Genomic DNA, 27,026 nt, shown 5'->3' on the forward strand with positions numbered 1-27,026 from the left:
GCTGGTGCACAGTGTTTACTAAGGAGAAGGGCAGATGAAACAGCCAGAAAGGAAAAAAAACCAAAAAACTGATGTCACAGAAGCCAAGGGACAAGAGAATGAATGATACTTGTGTTGTCAGCTGCTTCTGAGAGGCCAGGAAGCCATAGATTGAAAACATCTGGGACGATGGACTAATGAGCGCTTACCCTGTGGTAGAGTGAATGCAGAGGAGACACACCACGGACAACTCTAGAAAGTTGTCGGACAGTGCTAGAAGAGGAATGATCCTAACAAATTACTTCTAATTACTTCATTGCCTGCATGTTTTGTATGTTTCTTCGTCATGTGTGCATGCCAGGTGCCTGCAGAAACTAGAAGAGGGTATTGGATCCCAGGAACTGGAGTTACAGATGGGTGTAAGCTGTCATCTGTAAATCAAACCCAGATCCTATGGGAGAACAGCTAATGTTTTTACTGCTGAGCTATCTTTCCAACCCCAAAAGATATTTTTGGGTGAAAGCTACTTGAATGTCTTTCAAACTCAAGGCTGGGTGTGGTGTTGCACACTTTTAATTCCTGCACTAGAGAGGAAGAGGCAGGCAGATCTCTACAAGCTGCAGGCCAGCCAAGGCTACAGAGTAAGACCATGTCTCAAAACACAACAAAAGTCCATAAGAGGACTTGTTGAAAGCAGGGGAGTAGGACAGAAAAATCAGCACTGTCAGATTGTGTAAGGGTAGAGGGATGAAGGGTCTAGTTGGCCTCAGCTTGTGGATATGGTCCAAATGTAAACTTACTGAAAATAGAAAAATTTGAGGGGATGTTAAGATTTTTGTTGTGCATGGTTCTCAAGTGTAAACTATATAAATGACAGGGTCAGCAAGTTAGTCCTGCCTGGAAGCACAGTGAGGAAAACCATCATCTATCTGCCCTGTAGATTTTCCTATTAAAGCACTTGACCCTATATCAAGGTTTAAAGTAGATAAACAGTCATGCCCCTTTGCCTTATTTTTTCTACTTACATATGTAAATGCTTATTTAGATAATTAAAATATTGCCTAAAAATAGAATCCAGCTGGGCAGTAGTGGTGCATGCCAGTACTCAGGATAGCCAACACTATGCAGAGAAACCATCTCAAAAACAAAAAAATAAATTAAAAATCCAGGGGTTTTGTTTATTTGTTGTTTGGCTTGGTTTTGTTTAACCTGCAATAGAAGGGTCTAGATAGCTCCCTTACAAGTGATTAACATGAAATATTCTTTTATCTTGTAGGGAACTGATGGTGTAGAATATTTATTAATTCCTGTTGACAGCGGAACATTGGCAGATTTCTTGGAGAAGGAAGAGGAGGAGGCTTAGACTGTCTCTGACCCTTGAATGTTATGTGGAAGACTCTCTATACCCCAGCTGCACCCTCTAGTAAGAATGCTGGTTTACAGCCAACATTAGGTCATCTGTCCAGCATGCAAGATGTTCTATTGATGGGACAATAACCAATTTGAACTTTCATTAGTCTGGCTGGTGTACTGTCTCTAATACTATGCAGTCATTATTGAGTTGGGGAAAATGTGCCTTTAATTTATTAGCTCTCTGGAGACTTCTTGCTGGATGAACAGTGTGCTCAGGGATTATTTGGAACTGGTTGTTTTGGACTGTTTGATAATAGAGGCTATCCCTAACTTTTAGGGCAAGTTAGCACTACAGAGCTGAATTACTACAAGTGTACTTGTTTTAGATCGTCAGATTACAGAGTAGGGGTCACAGATCTGATGAGGAAGGAGGGGGTCCATCCCCAGCCTTTTTCTGAAATTAGCAGACTAAGGTGACCCACTCTCTCGTTGTGGACCGAGCTGCACATACTTAAGACAGGTGAGACTGAGATGCGGGATGTAGAGGCACATGTCCAATCTAGAAAGCGTATTTAAAATGGTGAATGTCTGTACTATGACCTTGAATTTTTGATACAAATGAGAAGACAGGCTAGGAAATAAAATCTTAATTTTAGTAATTGTTTTCAATTATTAAATGAAAATAAAAAATGGATTATTCTTGTACATTGACATTTTTTATTTTCTTAAATAGCACACAGGTATAGCTGGCACACATCTTTAATTTCAGCATTCCGCAGTCAGGGGCGGGCAGGTTGCTTCTCTCCTTTCGAGACAACAGTATCAAGACATGAGCTCATATTTGTAATTCCAACACCAAGAAGGCAGAGGCAGGAGAAAAACATGAGTTCACGGCCTAGACCAGTTAGTGAGTTCTAGACCAGTCGAAGCTACAGTGATGCCCTGTTTCAAAAGACAACAAACATTAATAAATAAATACACACTGGTAACATGAAACCCGCTGGTTTGTACTTTGTTTTTGTGGTGCGTGTCGGCATCTGTAGATGGGTCAGAGTAAGATGCTGTGCCTGATTTCCTTGAGGTTAAGGCCTCTCACTGAACCAGAAGCTCCTTGTAGTTAGCCGGGCTGCCAGGGAGCTATCAGAGTCGGCCTGTCTCCCCACAAAGTGCTGGCGTCACAGGCACATAGCCGAGGATAGCTTTGTACATGAGTGCTGGGGATTCAGACTCCAGTCCTGGCGCTCTCAGAGCAGGCCTTCTTACCCACTAAGCCATCTCCCTAACTCCACATACCTTGCATTTTTGCTTAATATATCTAGTTTATTATAACTTCTCTTTTATAGTATAAGCATCTAATTATACAATGTGCACATCTTTGCATTTGCCTTTATAGTTTTGATAGACATCACTGTTCATAAATGGAGACCCATTTATAGAGTCATTTTATAGTGCTAGTTGTTCCGAAGTGTTTGGAAAGGATTTTGAGTGCATCTTACAAATCTAATGGGCACTGAGGCAGATCACTATCCACTTGCTCCCTTCTCTCAACAGCACAGTTGCTTCCTGACTAGCAACTGTCATATGTCCTGAAGTTAAAGTTCTGGCTAATTTGTTTCTGGGCTGGAGGCTTAATTCACCAGGGGGAGCTCTTCTGTTGTTATTTCGTGTTTAATTCTTAGGTTAGCATGCAAAAGTAATGGTTCCCTTATGGCATTTCCATATATACTGTCACTGTGCTTGGTTCTCGTTCACGTCCCCTCCCCAATAGCTAGAGGTAGAATACTTGCCTGCCATTCAGTGTAAGAACATGCTCTAATAGAGCCTGCAAGGGAAAGTCTGAGTGCTTGTGAGAAAACAAGGTAAGAGTCTCATGACCTCAGTTTCTTCAAAACTACAGAATTGTTCTTGGAATGTGCTTTCATGCCCTTCCCGGGTATATCAGATACAAGTGAGTTCACTTCAGATTACTCATTATAACTGGCTGCTATTTGTTCATATGCCCCAATGGAAACACATGTTTTTACCCCATGAGGCTTGTCCTTGTGATTGCATGCTTTACATGGGTGACTCGACTCTCAGAGTATACATTGTCTGAGGCTCTGAGTAAAGTTGGCTATTGCCTTAGACTTTAGTCCAACTCATTTTCAGGCCCCACTCTCCCAAGTTCACACTGCCAGCTAGAGTGGTAAACACACCCAGTGTTCAGTTTGATCCTTCCACTACCAAAACACAAAACAAAAGTTATAGGAATAAATGCAAATGTAGATAGTAATCACCTATAGATTTTTTTTAAGCCTGATTTTTTTTTTTTTTTTTTTTTTTTTTTAAAAAAGATCATTCTGCTGCTTAACTTAAAAAGCACATTGACTGACCTTATCACTAAAAGTGCTGTTTAGAAATAAATCTAAGTCCATGATTTTTGGTTTTCTGGTCTTGGTGAGTGTAGCTGCCTGTGGAGATGAGAAGAGGGAGAAGAGGGTGTCAGATACCCCGTGGCTAGAGTTACAGTTGAAAAGTGAACTCCACTCTGCTGCAAGAGCAGCAAGTGCTCTGCTGCTGAACCATCTCTCCAACTGCTTTCCTTTTTTTTTTTTTTTTTTTTTTTGAGATAGGGCCTCACTTTGCATGCCAGGCAGGCTTTAGCCTCATAAGTGTCCTATCGTTGCCTGTCAAATACTGGTAGTTATGCACTTCCACACCAAGTTCCATTTTCTTTCTTTCTTTCTTTCTTTTTTTTTTTTTTGGTTTTAAGAGACAGTTTCTCTGTATAACAAACAGTCCTGGCTGTCCTGAAATCCACTCTATAGACCAGGCTGGCCTAAAACTCTGGGTTAAAAGACATGTGCCACCTATGCACAGCCCAAATCAGTTTTTAAATGATTAGGATTAACTGAAGGGCAGAGATCTTTGAGGCTGAAACACCATTTACACAGAGCTACTTCCCAAGAATGTTCTCAGGAATGCATGCCTTTATTCCCAGCACTTAGAGGGCAGGAGGATTAAGAGTCTAAGGCCAGCCTTAGCTAAATAGTGAGTTGGAGGCTATCTTGGGTTACACAGGAAACCGGCACAAGTAATCAAACAAGAAATTCCTACAGGTTTTAGTCTTTTCTAAGAGTTTATTTGTCTTTGGTATACTCTTTACACAAACTCTTCACACAGTTTTTCCCTTATGAGCTATAACACTTGGTCAGCTGGATTAACGAGCTGAAATGACATCACCCGTTACACCTGTACAGCAGTGTGGCCATGCCACTGACTCCCTGCGTCCTGCTTCACTCCAGATGATGTGTAGCCTGTGTCATGATGTCCCTGTCCACTTTAAACCACATGGAGAGGGTCCCTGTCTGTCTCAGACAGGACAATATTAATCTTATTTTCCAGGTGGACACCCAGCATTTCTTGAAGGTCAGAAAGGAAGCCTCGCTCAGTGTTGCTGTGTTCACAAAGGATGACGTTTATTCCTTTAGAAGCAGCATCTAGGACATCGTGGTGGGACATTTCACCTGCCAGAAGAGGAGAGAGCAACTACTTAAATACTAGACATGGAACCCAGGCACTCTCAACACCTCCGGCACAAAGCCGTGTTTGTACCCTGGTGCGCGAACCAAGTTCTGGATTACTAGACACAGAAATGTGGTCGGGTGTAGAATGCTCGCCTCTCATGCACAAGGTCCTGCTGCCCAGCACGGAAACAGGAAAGTTCTAACTGAACGGTACACATCTCTATATGGGGCTGAGTCGTGCCTGTATTCAGGAGAAGGGATATAGCAATGGGACAGAGACCAGATGGCACTGGCAGAGGTCAGGAGCAGTTCTCTCCTCCCTTTGTGGGATCTAGAATTAAAGTCCATCTCCAGTCTTGCAAAGCAAGTGTGTTTACCCACTGATCCCAAAACATGAATTTCACATTGTTTTACTGATACTTTAGTTCCCTGGCCTGAAGACTGTATTGTACAAGTATTTTGAATGTGCCAGCATTTTTACTATAACCTTTTACATGAATCCAGGTGTGAAATTTTCCTCTTATGCTTGTATTACTCAAAACAGTTTTATAGCATTTTCAACATAAATATTTTTCTTTCGCTGATGCAAAAAAAAAAAAAAAAAAAAATGCTGCCAGTGATGGCAGTGTATAGCTGTAATTCTAGAACTTGGGAAGCTAAGGCAAGAGGACCAAGACTTCAAAGCCAGCCTCAGCTAAAATAGGTGAGTTGGAGGCTATCCTGGGTTACAGGAGACACTATCACAAATAAGCAACTGAACCAAAAAAAAAAAAAAAGCCTTGTTAGAAAGTTATTGTGGCAGGGCAGTGGTGGCACACACCTTTAATCCCAGCACTCAGTAAGTAGAGGTAGGCAGATCCCTTGATTTGAAGCCAGCCTGTTCAGAGCAAGTTCTAAAACAACAGGGCTATACAGAGAAACCCTGTCTCAAAAAGCCAAGGGAAAAAAATGTTTTTGGAGTTTTAAAAGCACCACTTGTGAATTTGATGACTGAAATTGTGTACAAAAACATTGTGGGAGAAGAGTGATACATATGATCAAATGTACAAAACTGTCAAAGAGCGTGCGTTTGTCTGTGTGTGCTATGTACAATTTGGTTTGTTCAAAAAAAGTTAAACTTGGACTAGTACTTACAGACATAAAGCCATTAAGATAATTTTTAAAAAAATATTTGTTGTTGTTTTGTTTTGTCAAGACAGGGTTCTTGCTGTCCTGGGAATCACTCTGTAGACCAGGCCGGCCTCAGATTCATAGAACTCCGCCTGCCTCTGCCTCCCAAGTCGTGGGGTTTAAGGAGTGCAAGATCAGGCCCAGATAAATTCATTAAGTGTAGAAATATGAGAAAACGTGTTCTTACTGGAAAGCTGAGCTATTTTCAGCTCTACACAATCATATCAGTTCACTGCTGGGAATAGTTTATATTCAAGCACCCTTATATTTCCAAAATACCTTAACATTTTGGAACTGCTTGAACTTACCTTATGCACGTATTTATAACCTTTAAGAACTATATTTGTTGTTTTGAACTGTATGTGTACGTGTGTTTGTGAGTACATGCCACGTGTGTATTGGTATCCACAGAGGAAGGGAGAGGAGGTAAAACACTGAAAAGAACAAGTTGGGGAGGAAAAGGGGAGGGATCAGCAGGAGCAGAAAGGACAATTGAGTGTGACAGGATGCGGATGCTCAAAGTCTACATGCAGGAAAGGGTCATGAGACCACCCTGTGTAAACAATAGGTACTTTTTAAGAAAGGTAGTGCTAGAAAAGAAAACCCAGATCCAAGACAAGCAGCGAAGGAAACGCTTGGAGGGCTGGCCACAGTCTGGTCCTGGAGGTCTTTATCTCACTCTGTACCAACCGTAAGGAGCAGGGGTGAACATGTGTGCACAAAAGGGGTGGCACCTTAAAGTGCCTCCAGATCTTCTGGCCATATCTGAACAGTAACCAGGTTAAGTGATGCTCTGTATCTCTGGGTGTGTACGCTTAAGGGATTTCACATGTGACTGTATCACATTCCATCAAGGCCACCGTAGTTCCTCAAACTGAAGTCTACAGTTCTCTCCAAGGCAGTGCGCCAGATGCTTACTCCAGCTGTGCTGTCAGCCTCCCCACAGTTCTTCAGTTAAGCTTCCTTTATCTCTGCTTGGCTTACAGATATGGTCATGATAAATCCAAAGCCCTCCGTATATGTGTAAAGGATTATGTGTGCACACAGGTATTTATTTACTCTGGAACCATCTGGTTATGAAATGCAGACATGCTGACACCTCAGTGAATCCTTGTATAATCTCCTCAGAACAAAGGACATTGCCTTTGTTCTGAATTGGTACATTTAATGTTTCTCTCCATGTTGTTTTTTAGCAAGCTCTTCTATTGAACATGGAGTTCAGCAACTCCTCTAGGCTAGCTGACAGTGAGCGCTGTCTTCTCCCTAGCATTGGATTTACAGGCATGGGCTGCTGCACACGGCTCCTCTAACATGGGCTCTGGAGCAAGTTCAAGTCCTCGTGCATGTGAGGCAAGTACTGCACCAACTGACTGTCTCCCCGGCCTCAATTCTTTCAAGAAAAATTAACCAGGGCTGGGCTGAGTGAACACTGAGGCAGCAGAATGACAAGTTTGAGGTTGGCCTGGCCTTCACTATGAGTCTTAGTTTCAAAAAACAAAAAAGGAAGGGCATGGTAACACACGCGTTTAATCCCAGCCCTTGAGGCAGAGGCAAGTGACAGCTGTAAATCTCCAGGTTAACCTAGTGTACACAGCTAGTTCCAGGCCAAAAAGGGCAACACAGTGAAACCCACATCAAAAGGGGGGAAGAAAAATTAACTGTCTTTTAGATTGTAGCCTCAAGGACAGAGCAGAGCAAGAAGCCTAGGAGCCAAAAACAATGTTTTATCTACCAGAAATGCACAATGTAAGTCAGTACAAAGAAATGGGTTAAAGAGAGGTAGGGGAAGAACAGTGTTAGATAGAAAAAAAAAGTTAGGGTTTTTGGTTGGTCTTTTTGCTCATCACTGAAAGCACAACATAGGGGGACAAGAAAAAGGCTCCATAAGTGGAGAGAGTTGTTTTTTGTTTTTTTTTTTTTAAGTATTTTATTTTATTTGGACTGGTGTTCTGCCTCCACATATGCCTGTATGAGGGTGTGGGATCCCCTGGAACTGGAATTACAGACAGTTGTGAACTGCCATGTGGGTGTTGGAATTTGAACCTGCGTCCTTTATAGAAGAGCAGCCTGTTCTCTTAACCACTGAGCCATCTCTCCAGCCCCCAGTGGAGAGAGTTCTTAAATGCAGGCTGCACGAGGGGTTAGGCAAAGAGGAGTCACCAATGCCTGGTGTCCGAGTAGCTACAGCTGGAAAACTGGTGGCAGAAGTCTGTCATCTCGGCCACTGGAAACAGGCAGAAGAATTGCAGTTGCTATAAGTTCAAGGCCAGCCTGGCTAACATATTAAGTTTTGGCCAGTCAGAGGTACACAGTGAGACCACGGCAAGCCAAAAGCAGCTAGGGATGGTGGTGCACATCTTTAATTCCAAGAGGCAGGAGATGGAGCATCCCTGAGTTCAGGGTCAACTTGGTCTACAAGGCCAGCCAAGACTACCCAGTGAGACCCTGCCTCAAAGGTTCGGTGGTGGTGAGATGGTTCAGTGGCTGAGGGCACGTGCCCTCAAGCTGACAACCCGAGGTCAATCCCAGGAAACGACATGGTGAGAACAGACTCCTACAAGCTGTCTTATGAGTTCTACATGTGCACTGAGGCACACAATAAAAAACAAACATTTGAGGGGACCGTTAGAGGCACAATGGAGTACTGAGAGACCAAAGAATTAAAAATGAGGTTTTTGGGGTATTGAGCTAATTTACGACATTCGGGCAGCTGTAGGGAAGAACTGACCTTGATGTTCTCTGCTCATGGGAGGTGCTGTTGCCAGGAAACCAGCCTGGAAGGCCTTGCTCCTGGAGATAGCTCAGGCTGAGCTAACCCGCCCTCTCCCCTAGCAGCAGTCTATCAGTCCAGCACAGGACTGAAGCCTATGGCCAGCCATTTCCCCTCACTCCACCCCCCCAAAAGAAAACAAAATGGGAACATTCATGGTCCTGGCACTTTCCCATAGCAAACAGCTTATGAAATGTTGCATCCCCTTTTTCTGTATTAACAGAAGCTTGCCAGGCTGAATCCCCTGCTTTGGGAAACGCTGGGAGGGACTGCTACCCTATAAATCACCCAAACCTGAGCTCAGGGCTCTCCTAGCTGGATGCCAATAAAGATTCTCGTGTGTTTTGCAACAGACTCGTGAATCAGGCATAATACTTCAGGTAGGATATAGAGACAAAAGAAAGTTCTAGAAAGATTTCAGAGCTTGACCTGATGGAACTGTTAACTGACTTTGGGCCAAAAGGAACCTCTTTCCAGCCCAGGTGGCAAGCAAGAAGGCATCCCATTATCTAACATGAAACCTGAGAAGAAAAGCAGTTAAGTAAATAGTGACTGGACTGAACTTGGGGGCAAACTATTAGATTGTCACGTAATTTGTTCCCTCTACTGACAACACTGAATGCCTTCAGTTTGATATTGATCCTGTCTAATTCAAGTTGAGAACACAGTTATTAAGGGCTGGTGGCATAGCCCTCAGTAGCATGGTATTTGCTGGCATGCAGGAGATACCAGGTTGAAGGCCCTGCACTGCAAAAAAAAAAAAAAAAAAAAAAAAGAAAAAAGAAAAAGAAAAAAACCCCACAGAAATGAAAGGGAAAAGCTATTGTTATGCTTTAGCTGGTCCACAGTCCTGAAATCTGCTAGTTCTGAATATTTAAGAAGTAAGGTAAGGTTGAGGAAAAGATCAAGAAATTGTCCTACCTGTGAGGTAAAGGTCAGCCTCCACTCCTTGTAGAATGCTGCCTCCAGAACCAGCACACAGGGCCACAGTGTTGACTGGAGACTCTTCAAGAAAAAAAGCAGAAAGAGGTGGTGGTGTTAGAGAAAAATGTAACCCCTGTCTGTGTAACATTACAACTTGTACTAAAAATCCTAACTAATGCAGACTGACTACTCTCTTCAGTAGTATATGAATTATGCTGTCTTGATTTAAAAATGGGTGTGGTGGCACACCTTTAAGCCCCACACCTGGGAAGCAAGAGGCAAGTGGATCTCTGTGAGTTTGAGGCCAGCCTGATCTATAGTCTCAGGACAGCCAGGGTTCCACTGTGAGAACTTGTCTCAAAAAAAAAGAAAACACAGAGCAACACAAAACCAAGAGCAGGCATGGTGAGACCCGTAATCCCACATGTCTATAGTCCCAGAGTTTGTGAGGACAACCCTAAGTTCAGGCACGGCCAGCTGAGATTTGAACTATGATGATTCCTGCCTCCGTACAAGTGCTCAACTTAGAGGCGTGTGGCAGCATGCATCACTCAAAAAACAATTTAAAAATATTTTAGGCAAGTGGATCCATCTTTGGCACCATACAGAAAACACAAGACAAGAGCACTGTTGCTTCAAATGCAGCTGTGCAAACCCATAAGCCTCTTGAGTAGTAACAATACTGCAGCTCCCCACTTTGCCTCAGTGCTAATAACAAACCTCAGCTGAGTCTGTGGACACAGGCAAGAGGGCTGAAGAACTAAGAGGGCAAGGTAGAGAAATGTAGCGCAGAAGAGATGGGTGGTCAGGTTAAAAGCACTTGCTCTTCCAGAGGACCCGAGTTTGGCTCCTAGCATCCATATCTGATAGCTCACCACCACCTGTAACTTCATCTCTAGGGGGGGTCTGACAACACACAAACACCTCAAGATAAATAAATCTTAAAAAAAAGCTAGATATGCTATATTAGGCACTTTTTTTTTCTTAAGAAGGGAACTTCCGGTGTGGTCTTGGCTGGCCTATACCTCACTATGTAGGTCCACCCCCAGCAAAGATCCAACTGCTTCCAACAGGTGTCAGAGGTAAAGGTATACATCCCCACCCAGGCCAGTCTAGAATTTTTGCCTAATAATGATCTAAAACCCTCTGCAACAATGTTATAAACAATAGTTTATAATTAGCAGACCTCCAATGCTGACCAGAGATGAATACAGAACCGTCTAAGAGATAAATTTGACTGTGGGGAGTGTCCATAAGCCTTATGGAGGCCCATAGGGAATGGCGAGGGAAGACCCCTTCCTCCAGCTCCTCAGCCAGCCCTGACCCACTGCGCACAGTGTTGATCTACTAAGGTCTCCTAGCACACTAGTGAAGTCTCAGAAGGGACCGGAGGCTAGGGCGCTGACTGCTTCCCCTCTCTACAGAAGTCTCCTGAGGTGATCTTGCCAGCTCTCCACATCTCCGTACAGCCCACCAACCTGACTGTTAGTGGTATTTGAGGCTAGCATGGGATGGTTTGTGTGGCATTTCAGTCACTTAAAGGCCTTTACATTGGACGATAAAGTTAGATCTGCACTTGGGAGTCTGGTCTCTGGAGTCTGACTCCCAGGATTCTGCGTGGGCTCCGCTGCCACTCATCCCGCATTCCCCAGTTCCTGATCTCCACATTTTACCGTTTAGGCTAGAGAGATGGATTCCACATTGTAGCCCAGCCCACCCTGGCTGACCAAGCAAACCAGTTATCTCCCTGAGCTGCCACGATGTTCCTACCACGTACTAGGCAAAAGCAGTACATACCTGTACTCCCAGAACTTGGGAGATAATGGCAAAAGAAAAAGGAGTTTGAGGGTCCTGTATGTATGAGATCAAGTGTCAAAAATAATGAATCCAGTCACAGTAGATCTGCTGGATGAGGAAAGAGGTATTTACCTAACGTCTTCCCTACTCCAAGAGCTAAGCGAAGATGAGATAGCTTCAGGTGTCTTTTGATCCGCTTTATCATTGTTGCCAGGGAGACAGATGTATCCAATGTGCATAACCGTCCCATTCCAGTATTCAGGAGCAAAGGCTGACAAGAAACACAAGTTAGAAACAGCATCTGTCCCCAGTCCCCAAAAATGTACAGAACTGGAATCAGGAAGATTTGTGTTTATAAGCTTGGGATGAAAACCTTGCAAAAGCATTCTAACTTTTGGGAGTTCATACCCTCCTAGATATTTACCACATAGTCAAAACTAAGTTTTTTGTTGTTTTGGTTGGTTGGATGGTTGGTTTGGTTTTTTTTTGTTTTGTTTTGTTTTTTCAGACAGGGTTTCTCTGTGTGTAGCTGGCTGACCTGGAACTCACTATGTAGACCAGACTAGCTTTGAACTCACAAAGACCCACTGCCTCTACCTAACAAGTGCTGGGATCTATAAAACAAGATGCCTCTAAATATAAGCCCCACTTGCCCAAGGACAGGTACTTCCTAAAATGCTGGCGGCTAGTCATGTAAGCTAACAAACAACATGTTTTCACTTCTGTAAACAAGCTGGTATGCCAACTGCACAGCACGGCTTGATCACACATAGGATGCAGGGACATGGGCAGGAAGCACGTCAGGACGTATGCTGGTCCCCAACTGGACAGAGGCAGAAGCACACAGCCTTGTGGGCTGTGCCTTTATAAGCGTCTGACAAGGTAATTCGAGGCCCTTTTCTGGGAATTCTGGGGATGGACCTAGCCAGTGTCCATTGTCCATTGTCTAGCCAAGATTTAATAGCGCTTGCTTCAAATTTGGCTCAAAAATTGTAGCCATGATCTTATTCTCGCCTTGTGGGATCAATAAGAGAAGTGTAATTGCAGTCAGCAAAGGCCTAAAGGAAGAGCCATCTAAGCCATTTGACAGCAGACACAAAGCTACAGGATTTGGAGTTCACCTAATGGGTTTCGTTCTGGCTTTGTTCCGGCATTTCTTCACTATGCCACCATTACTCCTTTTTGTAATGGTGATGCATATTCTGTGCCACTGTATGCTCAAGTATGGAATTTGCCTTTTGACTTCACAAGGGGTTAGAACTAAAAGACTGCCTTGAGTCTCAGTAGAGACACTGAACGTTGGTCTTCTAAACAGTATTGAGATATGAAAGACTATGGGGACTCTTTGAAGTCAGACTAAATACATTTTTCCTGGTGACATGGCCATGGCCCTAGAGGCACCAACAAGAGATTTGAGTGAAAATATGTCCCCTCATAGGCTCATACATTTGAATGCTTGGTCCCCAGTTGTAGAACTGGGAAGGATTAGGAAGTGTGGCCTGGTTGGAGGGGGTCGCTGGGGACAGGCTTTCAGGTTTCAGCACTCAAGCCATTGCCAGTGTTCTCTCCACAGGAGGGTAATAAATACCCACATCTAAAACCACCAAGAAGGAAGGATCAAGGACTTCCTAGTCCCACACCGTCTCCCTCTCACAAAAGTTTCCAGGATTATGTCCTCACCGCAGCGTGTGTGCTCACACACACGCTCTCAGCTCTCTCCTTCCTTTACGAGTTCTATAGATCAAACTCAGGTTGCCAGGCATGCACTGGAATCAACTCTGTTTGACTTAACAGTTTATAAATGAACCTGCAGCACAAGACACCTGTAATGCAATCCACCAGTATTCGAACGTAGTATCTGAATGCCAGTTATGTATCAACACAGCTGTCAAAACGCACAGCAACAGGAGGGCTGAATTCTTTTTTTTACCTTCTCCAATGAAAGAATTTCAGTTTTCTGATAAAGTTGTCTGTCCTGGGAGAGGAAAGCTAGCACCTGCATCAAAGCCTTCTGAGTGCAGTTCAGGCTGATCCGCATTTGCTCCTCATCATCACTCCTAGAAAATATCACTTGCTTAACTAGGATAAAAGTATTTTAAATACCCCACAGTCTATAACCTTCTTTAACAGATTTATATGAAACCAAAGATGTGATCAGCAAAACTTGCTTAACCTCAGACTAATACAGAGCCCTCAAAATACAGCTGCCCAGAACCCTGACATCTTATGCCTACCAACTTAAAGTAACAGTGGCTACATCCTTCAACATGTCTAGTAAACTGAATATTTCTGGACAGAGCTAGAGAAAATGGAAGTTTTTCTCCTTTCTGTATGCATGTACACGTGTACAAGTGCTTGGCAGTATACACACACCATGGCGTGTGGATCAGAGGACAACGTATGGAGTCCATTTCCTTTCTACCAAGCAGGTTTCAGGGATCAAAACCAAGGCCCATCAGCCGTGGCAGAAAGTGTCTTTACCCTATGAGTAATTTTCAATCACTGAATCCAGATTATACAGAATGAAGGCCCAGATCTGCATGTGTAGTAAGTACCCATAATGGACAGACAGCCCTTGAGAAGAAGTGCTCTAGGGAGTCTCCAAACAAAGTGCTATCAAGAGTTTTCTAGCCTGGGATGGGGCCGAGTGCCTGTAACGCCACCTCTAAGGAGGCAAAGGCAGAAGAGCTGTGGTGAGTGTAAGGCCAGACTTGACCACGTTGCCAAATCTTGACTAAACAAAATCAAAGCACATGCAGTTTTGTTAGCACAGAATTCTAGAAATAGAAGATACCTCAAAAGGTTTCCTGCAGCCAAGGCTATAAAAAGAAACTCTGCCTTGAAAAACAAAACAAAACAAAAAGGTTCTCTGATCTGGTGCAGTAACACATGTAGAGGCAAGATCAGGAGTTACAGGCCATCTCAAAGTCAAACAAGTGTAATGATACATGCCTTTGGTCCTAACTCTTGGAAAGCAGAAGCAGGGTTTTTTTTGTGAGTTCAAGGACAGCCTGGTCTACGTAATAGCCAGGACTACAGAGGAAAGACTCCATCTCATAAATCAAAGAAGATAAAGTCAAGCAAACGAATGGGCTGAAGAAATGGTTTAGCAGTTAAGAATACCTATGCCCTTTGCAAGGACTAGAGTTCAGTTCCCAGTACCCACAGCACGCCTTTCAGTTAGGAAAACAACCTGTGTGCCTGCTGTGGTAGAGCATGCCTTCATCCCAGCAGCAGGAGGCAGAGGCAGGCGGATCTCTGCAAGCCTGAGGTTAACCTGGACTACATATCTCTGTAGGACAGGCAGAGGTAGACAGTGAGATATAGTGAGACCCTGCCTCAAAATAAATAAAATGAAAACAAAACAATGTAGACAATGAAACTATGTTTATTGTAACTATATCTACTCCTCAGCTGGGCCAGAAGACACATGCCTGTATCTTAATCCTTGGAAGGCTGAAGCCAAAGGATCAAAAGTTCAAGGCCAGAAGACCCAGTTCTCTGTAAACAATGCAAAGGAATATGTGGATTGTGAATCTTCCTTATTATTAGTGCATGCGTGAATGTGGGTGTGGGTACGAGTGTGTATGCCATAGGATGCCTAGGAAGTCAGAGGGCAACTTCAGGAACTCGGTTCTCTCCTTCCACTGTGTGTTCAGGGATCACACTCCTGTGGGCAGACAGCTTGGTGGCAAGTGCTTTTTACCCACCGAGCCATTTCAAAACCTACTGCTTGAATTTTTAATGCTTTATTTTCAACTTATTTTAGTTTTTGTTTGGTTTGGTTTGGTTTGTTTTTTTGAGACAGGGTTTCTCTGCGGCCCTGGCAGTCCTAGACTCACTCTGTAGATCAGACTGGCCTTGAACTCACAAAGATCTGCCTGCTTCTGCCTCCCTAGTGCTGGGATTAAAGGCATATACCACCATGCCCAGCTCAACTTATTTTTCTTTTAAGTATTTACATGGTATCTCAGTGTGGCAGGACAGCTTCTGTAATTTTAAATCTAGCCAACTGACACAGAAGGGTATAAAGTCATTTAGAGGGCCAGACCATATTTCATACTACACTTGGGCCCAGGTACACATGTGGTACACAGAGGTAAGTGCAGGCAACACACCCACAGACATAAACAAAATTAAGAAAAGAAACAGGAGCCAGGAGTAGCAGCTCACATCTGTTACCCCAACACTGGAGGCAAGGGCAGGAGTTTGCAGCCACCCTGATTCATCATGAGACCCCATCTCAAGGAAAAACTGAAGCAAACAAAACAACGAAAAGTGGCTCTGAAATGGTTCAGTGGGTACAGGGACTTACTGCAAAGCCTACTTGAGTTCAATCTTTGGATCCCATGTAGTGGAAGGAGAGAAGTATAGTGAGAATTTTTGTTTTTCTAAACAATACAGAAGAAATGTTATAAGAATGTGCTTCTGTTTCAATCCCAGGTGTGGGAATTGGGACTGCTTTAGAGTTACCACGGCAGCTAAGTATGATTTGTCTCGTGCTCTGGCAGGGGCATGATTCTGCCAGCTGAAAATAGTTAACCTTTGGAATTCTGGGAACTCTTCCAAGGGCATATAACTTCCAGAGCTCTGAGAGAGGCTGGAGGCTGCTGCTGGTCCCTTCGCTGTTTGCTCCTGTTACTTTGGCTGGTTGCTTTTGCTATTTGCTGGACTGCTGGTTGGCGATGTCCTGATGACAAAGACTGGACTTTTCCCAAGGTACTCAATACCCCTAATCAGCAGGAAGCAGTCTAACTGTGGGGAACAGGAACCAGGAAAAGGGGGTGAGTGGCAACAGAGCCCCAGGAATCAGACTCAAGGTGCAGGTCTAACTTTATTGTGCTGTGTAAAAGCCTTTACATGATTGAAGGGCCAACATCCCACGCTAGCCTCAAGCATCAAGAGAAGGAGGAAGCAGTCGCCACTCTAGCCTTGGATCCATTTTTCGACTTTACTAGTGTGTGAGGAGTCCCTAGTAGATCAACACTGTGCGCAGTGGGTCAGGGTTGTTTGAGGGGTCATAGCAGCCATGCCACCTCACTCGGCATTCTCTATGGGCCTCCATGAGGCTTACCTCGACACTCCCTACACTGGACGGTATTGACAGCCCCGTCCCCTCTCTCCTTTCTCTCCTACCTGGAGCTGGAGGTTTGGAAGGGGAGGTGGGAAAGAGAGACCAATAAAGAATCCAAAATCCTGGCTACAGAGAACCTCTTCACCCAAGCTGTCCTCTGACCTCCACATACGCACTATGGTATGCGCGTCTCCATGCAAACACGCATTAAATAAATCATACACAGCAAGCTTTTAAACCAGGGGATAGATAACATACCTAGCAGGAAAAGAAGCGACAGAAACCTCTCCAATTCCTTTCACTGCAGACATGACTTTCTCTAGGTCTTGGGTGTGGCTCACACTGAATTCCAGGCGGTGAGTTCCCTCTGTTGGGTAGTTAGGAGCTTTGGAGGGGTGGATGGGTCTGGTAGTGCAAGTTCCTAAGGAAACAAGTGTGGGGAAACCACGTGCTTTGTAGTGCTTTAGAACTAGAGATAAAACACTGTAAGTAAAATCTATGACACGTTTCAGAATCCACTTCCAGGCTTACCTATGTGAGCACACTTACATAAATAACCCTTACACGCTCATTACCAGTCTCCATGATCTAGACTTGTCTGCACATTCAAAATAAAATCCATTTTCACATTTATTTTCCTGAAGATTCATATTTCGGGAAACCTTGAACAAAAAGTACTTGAATCGCTGATTTTTTTTTTTTTTTTAATCCACCATTTGGTCAATCTCATTTAAAACAAAGTATAGATCACAAATACATAGGTGTTGGGCACATTTATAATGAGCACTTTATTATAAAGGCTTCAGTCCAAGGCAAGGTATGGTGGTTCACGCCTATCCGAGAACTGGTGAGGTCTGGACAAATGCATGTGAGATCTGTCTGATTGTGAGGCCAGCCTGATCTACACGCTCAGTTCCAAGCCAAGGCTACACAGTGAGTCTGGAAGAAACACAAATAAAACAACCAAAAGAACAACAAAAAGCTTTAGTTCAAAATGAGTACCAAAATAAAGCTACGCCACGCTGAATCCCTTCACTCATCCTGGGATGTAAGCTTTCAGTGAGACCCTGATGGCAAGCTGCGTGTCGCCAACATGCCTCTAATTCCAGCACTAGATAAACGAACCTGTCACATAAGACTAATGACTGGAGTTCAGTTCCAGAAACCCACGATGGAAGGAGAGAACCAACTCCTGAAAGTTGTCCTCTGATGTACACAGTCACAGAGTAATAACAAAAATAAATAAAAACAAGACCGACAACAATCTCGCTATTTATGTAATTAACCTAGCAAGCATATCCTGAAGATCCTGAGCAGCTGCCAGTGCTGGGGATGCTGGCAGCGTGTCACCTGACCGAACAACCATGAAGGTGGTCTAGCAACGAAGACTCATGCCATGCTTCCTACCTGAAGCTAACCCATTATCCTCCCTGTGCTGGCTTTTGTTTGTCAGCTTTGACACAAGCCAGGGTCATCCAGGAAAAGAAAATCTCAATTGAAAAAAAAAAAAAAAAAAAAAAAAATGGCTCCATCGCATTGCCTGCAGGCAAGTGTGTGGGACATTTTCTAGACTAAGGATTGATGTGGGAGGACCCACAACCCTAGGTGGTCCTGGGTTGTTTAAGAAAGCAGGCTAAGGAAGTCGTGAGGGCAAACCAGTAAGCAGTGCTCCTCTGTGGCCTGGACTTCAGTTCCTGCCTCCAGGACCCTGCCCTGACTTCATGTCATGATGGACTGAAAGCCAAAAGATAAACAAACCCTTTTCTTCTCAAGATGCTTCTGGTTATGCTTTTTATCATAGCAATAGAAAGCAAATCAGGCCAGCCCTCTACATAGAGTTCAAGGATGCTTCATGGTTTGTTTGCCTTTTGCTTATGTTTTGTTAGGATAATACAGTGTCTGGCTGTATAGCTCAGGCTAGCCTTAAAGCCAAGCTCTTCCTGATTCAGCTTCCTGGATGTTTAAAGTATGGAATTTAGATTATAGGCTTATACCAAACAAGCCTAATATACAGTGTTTTGTTTTTCTTTTTTTCTTAAAAGACTTTGCTTAGCTTTATTTCATTGTTTTACATATATGAGCATCTCGTCTGCATGTATGCACCACGTGTGTGTCCATAAAGAAGAGGGCATTGGTTCCCCCGGGGCTGGAGTTACAATAGTTGCGAAGCCTCCAAGTGGGTGCTGGGAACTCAGCACCTCTGTAAGAGCAGCAGAAAGTGTACTTAAATGCTGAGCCAACTCTCCAGCTCCAACAAATAGTTCATTTTTCAAATGAAACTTGGACTGGAGAGCCGGCTCGGTCATGGAGATCACCACTTGCTTTTGCAGAGGACCTGGGTTCAGTTCCCAGCACCCACATGGCAGCTCACAACTGTCTGCAGCTCCAGCTCTAGAGGATCCGACACCCTCTTGTGGCCTAGCCTACGTGGGCACTGCACACATTTGGTTCACTTTCATACAAGCAGGCAAAACACTCCACAGACATGAAAATAAAATACATCTTAACAAATTTAAGCAACACATTGCTTTTAATATTACACAAAAATAGAAAACCTGATACCCCTTAAAAAAAAAAATTAAAACGTTTACTTGGAAGACATTCTAAACTTTTAAAGTATGCATAGGGAAATTATTAACTAGAAAAGGCCGAGAGGGTTCTCACCAAGCCCTTTGGCTAACCAGCTGTTGACTCCCTGGGGTGCGGCATCATAGGCTGTGTGGGGAGAGTAGATGGCGACTCTGTTCTCCAGTGCCTGGATCAGCAGGCGTTCCTTCCAGGTCTTCCAAGTTATGTGCTTTATGGGCCGGAAAATAGGTGGATGGTAGGAGAGAATGAGATCTGCCTTCTTTTGCAGTGCCTCCTCCATGACCTCCTCAGTCAAGTCGTTGGTCAGGAAGAGTGTTTTTACAGTATGGGGAGGGCTTGGTTCCACCAGTAATCCCACATTGTCCCAACTCTCAGCAAACGAGAGGGATGCAAAGTCATTCAAGGAAGAAAGAAGAGCCTTCAGATCCATGAAGGAACGAGAAGAACTGCAGATCCAGGACTGGGCAAGCCGGACACTTGTAGGGACCAGATGAGCAGATGACAGCATATAGAAACCAGGTAAAACCATGTCTGGGGTCAAAATGTAAGAAACGGTATTTATTTGTGTTCAGTTCACTTCTGCACTTTGAGGCAATAAAGCATGTGAGTAAAACAGTTGTTGCCACAGACCCAGATTCAAATAGTGGCTCTGCCAATCTACAGCAAGCTGGGCTCAGCTATGTCTGGTGACCTCTTTTTTCTCATATACAAAATGGAGACATGGCAACCTGCCACACAGCCATCTGAAGAGGCAGCGGCATCACTCTATGACCTTAGCAAGGCCAATACACTATAAAGGCCCTCACCACTGCTTCAAGTTTACACCCTGAATCTCTATTGCACTCACGACACAAATGCACACAAAGATACACACAGGCACACTGTTAAACCTGTTTAAGGGGCTGAACATGCAGCTGGGTTGGTACTGTTTGCCCAGCATGCACCAGGGTTCAGTTCCCAGCATCACATGAACTGGGTGTGATGGCACATGTCTCCCAGCACTTGGGAGAGAAGAGGCAGCAGGATGTGAGGGTCAAGGCCAGACTGGTTACAGAAGACCCTGTCGCAAACATTATTTGAAATTTAAAAATCTTGAGCACATGAGCAAGAATTGAGGTAAACAGGTCACTCCACAGATGAGCAGAGTCAAGGCAAGCGAAGACCAGCGCTGCTGCCCCTGAGTGAACATCAACTCCTACACACAGCGGGGCCAAACAGGTAGGGCATTTACCCACATATTCTGTGGCCCTTCAACTGCGTGGTGGAGGGCAGTGCCACAAAACCACCAATTCAATAGACAAATATACAGACATATTTACTATGTGGTGAGAGGCCTGACTGTTAACAGGAGCTTTGAATAAAGGGAACATGTTTGCCTCAACCAGCTATCGAGGGCATTGGGAATACTTGGCCAACAAAGCTGATGTACCTTATGATTTTATTGTTATTCAATAAACCATTGTGAGATGACATGAACGTGTCCGGCTATGTTTCCGACACGGGGTGCTCACAGTACAGATACACTGAAAACATTATTTGGAATAATAATTTGGAACCTCCTGGGACAGCAGAGGAGCTTACTCTTCAATCCCACCTCCTCCCACTGCCACCAAGTTGAAAGTGAAACCGCACTAGTGGGCGTGAACGAGACCTCCTGAAGGGGCGAACTGCCTGGAAGCGCAGCCCAGTGGGGAAACTGGACAATTACAAGTCCACAGCCAATCTACCTTATCTGGGGCTACCTGCAAGGCCTTTGGACAGCCATTGCTACTTTAAGTTACACGACAGCTCTCTTTACCCTCGCGCACGGTTCTTCCTTCTTGCTCTGGTGCATGGCTCAAGACATTTTCCAGAGTATAAAAAAGGCCACGTGGCACAGCCTTCAAGCCTCGAGTCGGGACCCTCGCCCCTCCTGCAGCGGGGGAGCTCTCCGCCGCAGTCTCCCCTCCGCGACCGGCCCCGGTGTGCAGCGAGGGCACGGCCCCGCGACCTCACACTCGCCCACTACTCACCAGGCGCAGGAACTCCTCTGGCGCGTCACTTCCGCTCAGCCCTGAAGCTCCTGGCAGGGCCGGCAGGAAGTTGGGCGGAAGTGGCCGGGTGCGTTTTGCTTCCGACCTCAGGCGAGTGTGAGGTTGCCGGCGGGTAGCGGGTTCCGCCGCTGAGATTGTCCGACGCGGGGCCGCGGGGTGAGGCGCGCGGCCCCCGAGTCCCGGCCCGTGTGCCGGGGGGAGGCTGACGGGAGGCAGGGCGCTCCCCGCGCCGGCGAACGGGGCCTTTCTGCTTCCGCAGCGGGGGTGCTGAGCGGAGAGGGTGAGTGTGCAGTAGCGGCAACGGTCTTTTCAAAGCTCGTGCTCGCCCGCCTGCTGCGCCCCGCGCTGGCGCCGTTTTATTTCGTGGGACACTCGTGGTGAACTCTCGGGCTGGAGACTGGACTGTTACTAGTGACCATTGCTACGGAAAAGCCAGTGGGGAGGGCCTAGGGGTAGAGCGCTTTTAACTACGGCTGTCAAGTTAGTAAGACTTGGAGTCTGAGAAAGGCTGTGAGGGGTGGAAATGTACAGGCATCTCAGGTAGGTGTCCCGGGTAAAGGGAGCTGCAGTGTCTAGCGAGAGCACTAGACCAGGAGGTGGGAATATGCCTAGCCTGCAGAAAGACCCTGAAGAAACCGGGAGTGGTGGCACACGCCTACAATCCCAGCACTCAGGAGGCAGAGGCAGGCCGATCTGTGTGAGTTCGAGGCCAGCCTGGTCTACAAAGCGAGTCCAGGATAGCCAAGGTTACACAGATAAACCCTGTCTCGAAAAACAGAACAAAACAACAAAAAGGCATGGAAGAAAATGAGCAAAGTAAGTAAAGTGGTTGGGGTTATGTTGCCTCGGGTAGGGACTCTGTGATCTGATTTTTAGTTAGAGGATGCTATTCTCAGCTGTTCTAGTAAATATATCATGAAGATGAACAAGTGTGGTGGGAAAGATAGGGTAAAATGAACTAATTCCTCTTTCTCTTAGGTTTAGAAACTCATTTTCAAGTTTTCTCTGTATTTGAGAAATTCCTGCTTCCTGCAACCATCAAGAAGGAGAATGGTGAGTACTGTAGAATTCTTCTAAGTGGGTGCTTGGTTGCTTGTTTTGATCAGTGTTGGATTCCCTGGAGCTGGAGTCACAAGTCGATGTGGGTTCTGGGGACTGAAGCAACAGGTGTTCTTAACTGCCAAGCCACCTCTGCAGCCCATTATGTGTTTTTCACTTATGAAGATTTTTAGGAAGTCAGATAAGGGCCTGAGTGTGTATCTCAGTGGTGGGGTGCACACCAGGAGGGAGGGAGGGGATTATGTATACTAGTGTGGAGGGGACAGAGTAGAAGGACTGGGTACCCACTGCTGGTGTGGTGGCACAGGTCTGTTATCCCAGCACTCAGGAGGCCAACTTGCACCCAGCCTGGTCGACGGGAGTTCCAGTTCCAGGCTGTTGAGGTGTACACAGACTCTGCCTCCAAATTCACAAAAAGAAGTAAACAGGCAAACAAACCAAGTGAGCTTTCCCTGCAGATCTGAGAGCACAGGTGGGGTAAACAGCAGGGGAGTAGCTTCTGTCTCCACGGAAGCACAAGCATTCCTGCTCACCTCCAACCTGGTACACCCTCTGCTAGGTACAGCATTCTAAGAAGAAAGGTGCAGAGTCTGGGGCAGGAGGATGGCTACCACTGAGGCCAACCCTGGCTTTAAAGCAAGACTTAACTTAAAAAAGATAAACAGAAAGGGAAACCTCCAAAGAGTTTTCTTCATCTCTGAAGTAAAATATGAAAAAAAGTAAAGTTACCAAGCAACAGACAGCACAAGAAAGGAAGAGGCCAGCGAGCAAGCGCTGTGGCCAGCTCCACACACTAAGTCTCGGAAGTGCCGATGACTTCCAGGTTTGTGTTTCAGTAAATGAAGGAATTGCTGTTTAACCTCTTTTCTCAAAATTGGACTACCCAAAGGAAATGGTGGAAACTGTTTTTAAAAAATTAGTTTATTAACATTTTTTTCAGTTAAATATCAGTGATGTTGAGACATACAAGTCAGTAATAGAGGTAACCATTTTTTAAAACAACATTTATTTAGGTATTTTATGTACATGAGTGCTCTGTCATCATGGACATCTGCACAGAAGAGGGCATTGGATCCCATTATAGATGGTTGTGAGCCACGTGCGACTGCTGAGAATTGAGCTCAGGACCTCTGGAAGAGGGACCAATGCTCTTAACTGCTAAGCCATCTCTCCAGCCCCATAACCATTGTTTTTGTTTGTTTGGTTGGTTGTTTTTGTTTTGTTGTTTTGGTTTTTGGTTTTTCAAGACAGGGTTTTTCTGTGTAGCCTTGGCTGTCCTGGACTCACTTTGTAGACCAGACTGGCCTCAAACTCACAGAGATCTGCCTACCTCTGCCTCCCAAGTGCTGGGATCAAAGGTGTATGCTACCATACTGGCTGTAAATATTGTTTTAAGTCAGGAAAAATTCAAAATAAAAACAATTATTTCTACTACAATGTTTGCATCCAAAATTTAGCAGAAATGCTATATGAATTTTCAAGAGATTTTGTTTTTCTGCTATTGAAATAAATTTGGAGAAAGAAGTGTGATTCATATGTTAGAGCTGCTTTGTGGGAACAAGTCATCTTTAATATTTTTAATCAGGTTTTCATCTTGAAATACAGAACCTATAGTCACTGGAAGAAATATCATTTGTTTTCACATTCTCCTTCTTTTAGTCTGTGACATTGCATACGGATGTAGGAGATATCAAAATAGAAGTCTTCTGTGAGAGGACGCCCAAAACATGTGAGGTAAGTCATCATGTCATATTAAAAGTCAACTAACATGGTGGCATGTATCTTTAATCCTAGCACTGAGGAAGCAGAGTCCAGGGGATCTATTAGTTTGAGGCCAGTCTACATAGAGAGTTGCAGACCAGACAGAGCTACATAGTGAGACTTGTCCTTAAAACAAACAATGCAAATACCCTAATATAACAGGATAACCACTGTGAAATTGAATTATCCAACCTAAAAAATAAGAAAACTTTCAGTGAACCACCTATCAGGTAAAGTTTATCATGATTTCGGGTCTAATTTCCACTTTTTCTGATGTCAGAGTTAAATAAGAAAAAGGAAGATGAAGGACCAGAGAGATGTCTCAATGGTTAAGAGCAGTGGCTGCTCTTCCAGAGGACCTGGGTTCAATTCCCAGCACCCACATGGTGGCTCACCACTGTCTGTAACTCCAGTTCCAGGAGTTCTAACACCTTCACACAGATAGACGCCGGCAATGCACATAAACCAAAAATAAACAAACACTTTTTTTTTTTTTTTTTAAAGAAAAGAAGGGGGCTAGGAGAGGTGGCTCAGAGGTTAAGAGCACTGTCTGCTTTTCCAGAGGTCCTGAGTTCAATTCCCAGCAACTATATGGTGGCTCACAACCATCTATAGTGAGATCTGGTGCCCTCTTCTGGAGTGCAGGCACACATGCAGACAGAACACTGTATAAGTAATAAATTAATTTAAAAAGAAAAAGAAAAAGGATGGGACTGGGGAGATAACTCAATGGCCAAGAGTGCTTGCTGTGTAAGCATTGAGACAGAGTTCAAATCCCCAGGACCCATAGAAAATGCTGGGTATAGTCACGTTTACCTGCGAGCCCAGTTTTGGGTGGCAAGGCAGGAGGACAGCAGCCAGCTCCAGGTTCGGTGAGACTCTGTCTCTGAGGGAAAGGCTGAGGGTGATGGAGGATTCTCACCCTTCCCTTCCGCATACGCACAAGGGCTCAGCCACCTGCACACAGGCACACCACACATAGGAAATAAATACAGGTAAATAAGTACGTGCTTTTCTGTAACCATAAGGTATACAGTGCCTTTTTTTTCTTTTGCTTCATTTTTTTTTCAAGAAGTATAATTAAGATATAAGAACTGTTCTGTAATTTTTTTCCATTAGCCAAAATTTGGAAAGTTGGATATATTATATGTACAAAAGAATGTGTAAAATAATTGAAAAATAAAACATGTATTCTCTACTCCAGGGCTACTTTGACAATAGCAGAAAAGTCTAGTGTTTTAACTATTTATAATTATTCTGTTCAACTTATCCTGATGAAATGACAAGGATAAAAAGAGTCACCCTCTTCATTCATGCAGTTATCTGTTAAATAAAAGACTGTCCAGCTGTGTGTCGGTTACAGTAATGAGCAGAGACCTTTCCCGCCCTCACAGCTAATATTCCAGCTGGGAATGAAGGCAGGAGCAGGAAGTGAAGTGACCGAAAGGGTTCAGAGCCTTAAGATACAGAGTGCAGGAGAGGAGCGTGCAGGCCTTCAGGGACGGTGAAGACTGAGTGCTTTATTAGCTGATGGCTAAGTCATAGTTAAACATGCTATGATAGCATTGTCAGAGACTATGACTGTCTTCATTGGAAGTATGTTTCTGCCCAAACGATTTGTCAATCATCATTTTTATTCTCTTCAGAATTTCTTGGCTCTTTGTGCCAGTAATTACTACAATGGCTGTGTGTTTCATAGAAATATCAAGGGCTTCATGGTTCAGACGGGAGATCCAACAGGTAAGTTTTCCTACCAGTGAAATTAGGCTATATCGTATGACATGAAAAATGCATAAGTAACTGAAAAATAAAACACAGAGTCTGTAACAAGGTTGCTTTGACTATGCAGAAAAGCTCAGTGTCTTTGTTTCTTTAAAGATATATTTACTTTTAAATATTTTGTGCACATGTATGTAAGTGCGCTGTATACATGCCTGGTGACTACTGAGGTCAGCAGAGAACATCAGATCCCCTGAAACTGGAATTTTGGATGGTTTTGAGCCATCATGTGGAAACTGGGAGCTGAACCCAGGTCCTCTAAAAGCAGCAAGTGTGTATTTGTTTGTTTTGGGGTGTTGGGGTTTGTTTGGTTTTTTGTTTTTGAGATTGTATTTTAATTACAACATTTCTTCCTTTTCATCCCTCCAAGCCTTCCCATGTGCCCATTCTTGATCTCTTTCGAATTTTTGGACAATGACATGATCAATCACATGCAAGCTGTTATTGCGTGTGTATGAGTATTTGCATGTGCACATTGTCTAAACTGATTTTATGGCAATGTGGCACAAGCTAGAGCAGCGGTTCTCAACCTCTGGGTCACAGCCCTTTTCTGGGGACCCAAATGACCTTTTCACAGGCTTCACCTAAGACCATTGGGAAACACGGATATCTACTTTAAGATTTAAAACAGGAACAAAATTACAGCTAAGAATCAGCAATGAAAATAATTTTATGGTTGGAGTCACCACAACATGAAGAACTGCATTAAAGGGTCACATCATGAGGAAAGTTGAGAACCACTGAGCCAGAGTCATCAGAAAAGAGGGGGGCTCATTTGCAAATGCCTCCATAAGCTCAAGCTGTAGGCAGGCTTGGAGGGCATTTACTTCATTAGGAACTGAATGAGAGGCCAACCTCTTTGAGCGGGGCCACCCCTGGGCTGGTGGTCTTGGGTCTATAAGGAAGCAGTCTGAGCAAGCTAGTAAGCCTCCATGGCCTCTGCATCAGCTCCTCCCTCCAGGTTTCTGCCCAATTTGAGTTCCTGATAAGTCTTTCTAAGCTTGTGTCTTATCAATCCACCTTTCATATTTAGCAAAGAGACCACTATGGCTATTAAGAATAAAATATGAATTACCACTGGGTCTGGTGGCACACACCTTTAATCCCAGCAAAGGCACAGATCTCTGTGAGTTCAAGGCCAGCCTGATCTACAAAGAGAGTTCCAGGGTTGCCAAGACTGTTACACCCTATCTCAAAACCAAAAGAAAAAAAGGGAAAAAAAAAAAAAAAAA

At 44.3% G+C, this 27,026-nt stretch overlaps 3 protein-coding genes across 13 annotated transcripts in view; 2 read left to right on the forward strand and 1 right to left on the reverse strand.

Moving 5' to 3' along the window:
- The window catches only part of Orc2 (origin recognition complex subunit 2), a 39,482-nt gene extending 37,154 nt beyond the window's left edge, over positions 1–2,328 (forward strand). For both annotated transcript variants that reach the window (XM_055616549.1, XM_055616550.1), the window contains exon 18: positions 1,256–2,328. In XM_055616549.1, the coding sequence (XP_055472524.1) occupies positions 1,256–1,342 (87 nt within the window). In that variant the 3' untranslated portion in view covers positions 1,343–2,328. The remainder of the gene's footprint in view (positions 1–1,255) is intronic.
- A 1,822-nt stretch (positions 2,329–4,150) lies between these two features.
- Nif3l1 (NGG1 interacting factor 3 like 1) lies at positions 4,151–21,221 on the reverse strand. Of its 3 annotated transcripts, none has more exons than XM_055616569.1 (7): positions 21,175–21,221; positions 19,238–19,693; positions 16,832–16,994; positions 13,430–13,556; positions 11,632–11,770; positions 9,700–9,783; positions 4,151–4,838 (listed from the first exon to the last, which is right to left on the reverse strand). In XM_055616569.1, exons 2-7 carry the CDS (start codon positions 19,689–19,691, stop codon positions 4,654–4,656), a joined length of 1,152 nt encoding a protein of 383 aa, XP_055472544.1. In that variant the 5' UTR covers positions 19,692–19,693; positions 21,175–21,221; the 3' UTR covers positions 4,151–4,653. The 3 variants fall into 3 exon arrangements, with proteins under 3 accessions (XP_055472544.1, XP_055472545.1, XP_055472543.1); XM_055616570.1 differs by lacking the exon at positions 21,175–21,221 and adding an exon at positions 20,961–21,153; XM_055616568.1 differs by lacking the exon at positions 21,175–21,221 and adding an exon at positions 20,890–20,917.
- Positions 21,222–21,276: 55 nt separating this feature from the next.
- The window catches only part of Ppil3 (peptidylprolyl isomerase like 3), a 15,396-nt gene continuing 9,646 nt past the window's right edge, over positions 21,277–27,026 (forward strand). For 2 of the 8 annotated variants that reach the window (XR_008721189.1, XR_008721190.1), the window contains exons 1-3: positions 22,852–23,077; positions 23,914–23,988; positions 25,662–25,755. Coding sequence is in view for 3 of the 8 variants with exons in the window: in XM_055616571.1 (XP_055472546.1) it covers positions 22,964–23,077; positions 23,914–23,988; positions 25,662–25,755 (283 nt within the window). In the remaining 5 variants the exon portion in view is untranslated. Of the gene's footprint in view, positions 21,476–22,173; positions 22,249–22,845; positions 23,078–23,913; positions 23,989–25,661; positions 25,756–27,026 lie in introns of those variants that run through there. The other 6 variants (XR_008721191.1, XM_055616574.1, XR_008721188.1 and 3 more) reach the window with 6 other exon arrangements.

This window comes from Psammomys obesus, unplaced genomic scaffold (assembly GCF_907164565.1).
Source record: "Psammomys obesus unplaced genomic scaffold, mPsaObe1.curated_primary_1811, whole genome shotgun sequence".
NCBI classification, from domain to species: Eukaryota; Metazoa; Chordata; class Mammalia; order Rodentia; family Muridae; genus Psammomys; species Psammomys obesus.

Excerpts from the sequence above, each read along its gene's own strand:
- Nif3l1 (XM_055616569.1), bottom strand. The coding sequence starts at position 19,691 with ATGGTTTTACCTGGTTTCTATATGCTGTCATCTGCTCATCTGGTCCCT. Across the intron at positions 13,557-16,831 it reads GTCGCTTCTTTTCCTGCTAG|GAGTGATGATGAGGAGCAAA; the intron begins GTATGTTATCTA and ends GATATTTTCTAG. Across the intron at positions 9,784-11,631 it reads TGGAGTAGGGAAGACGTTAG|AGTCTCCAGTCAACACTGTG; the intron begins GTAAATACCTCT and ends TTTTTCTTGAAG.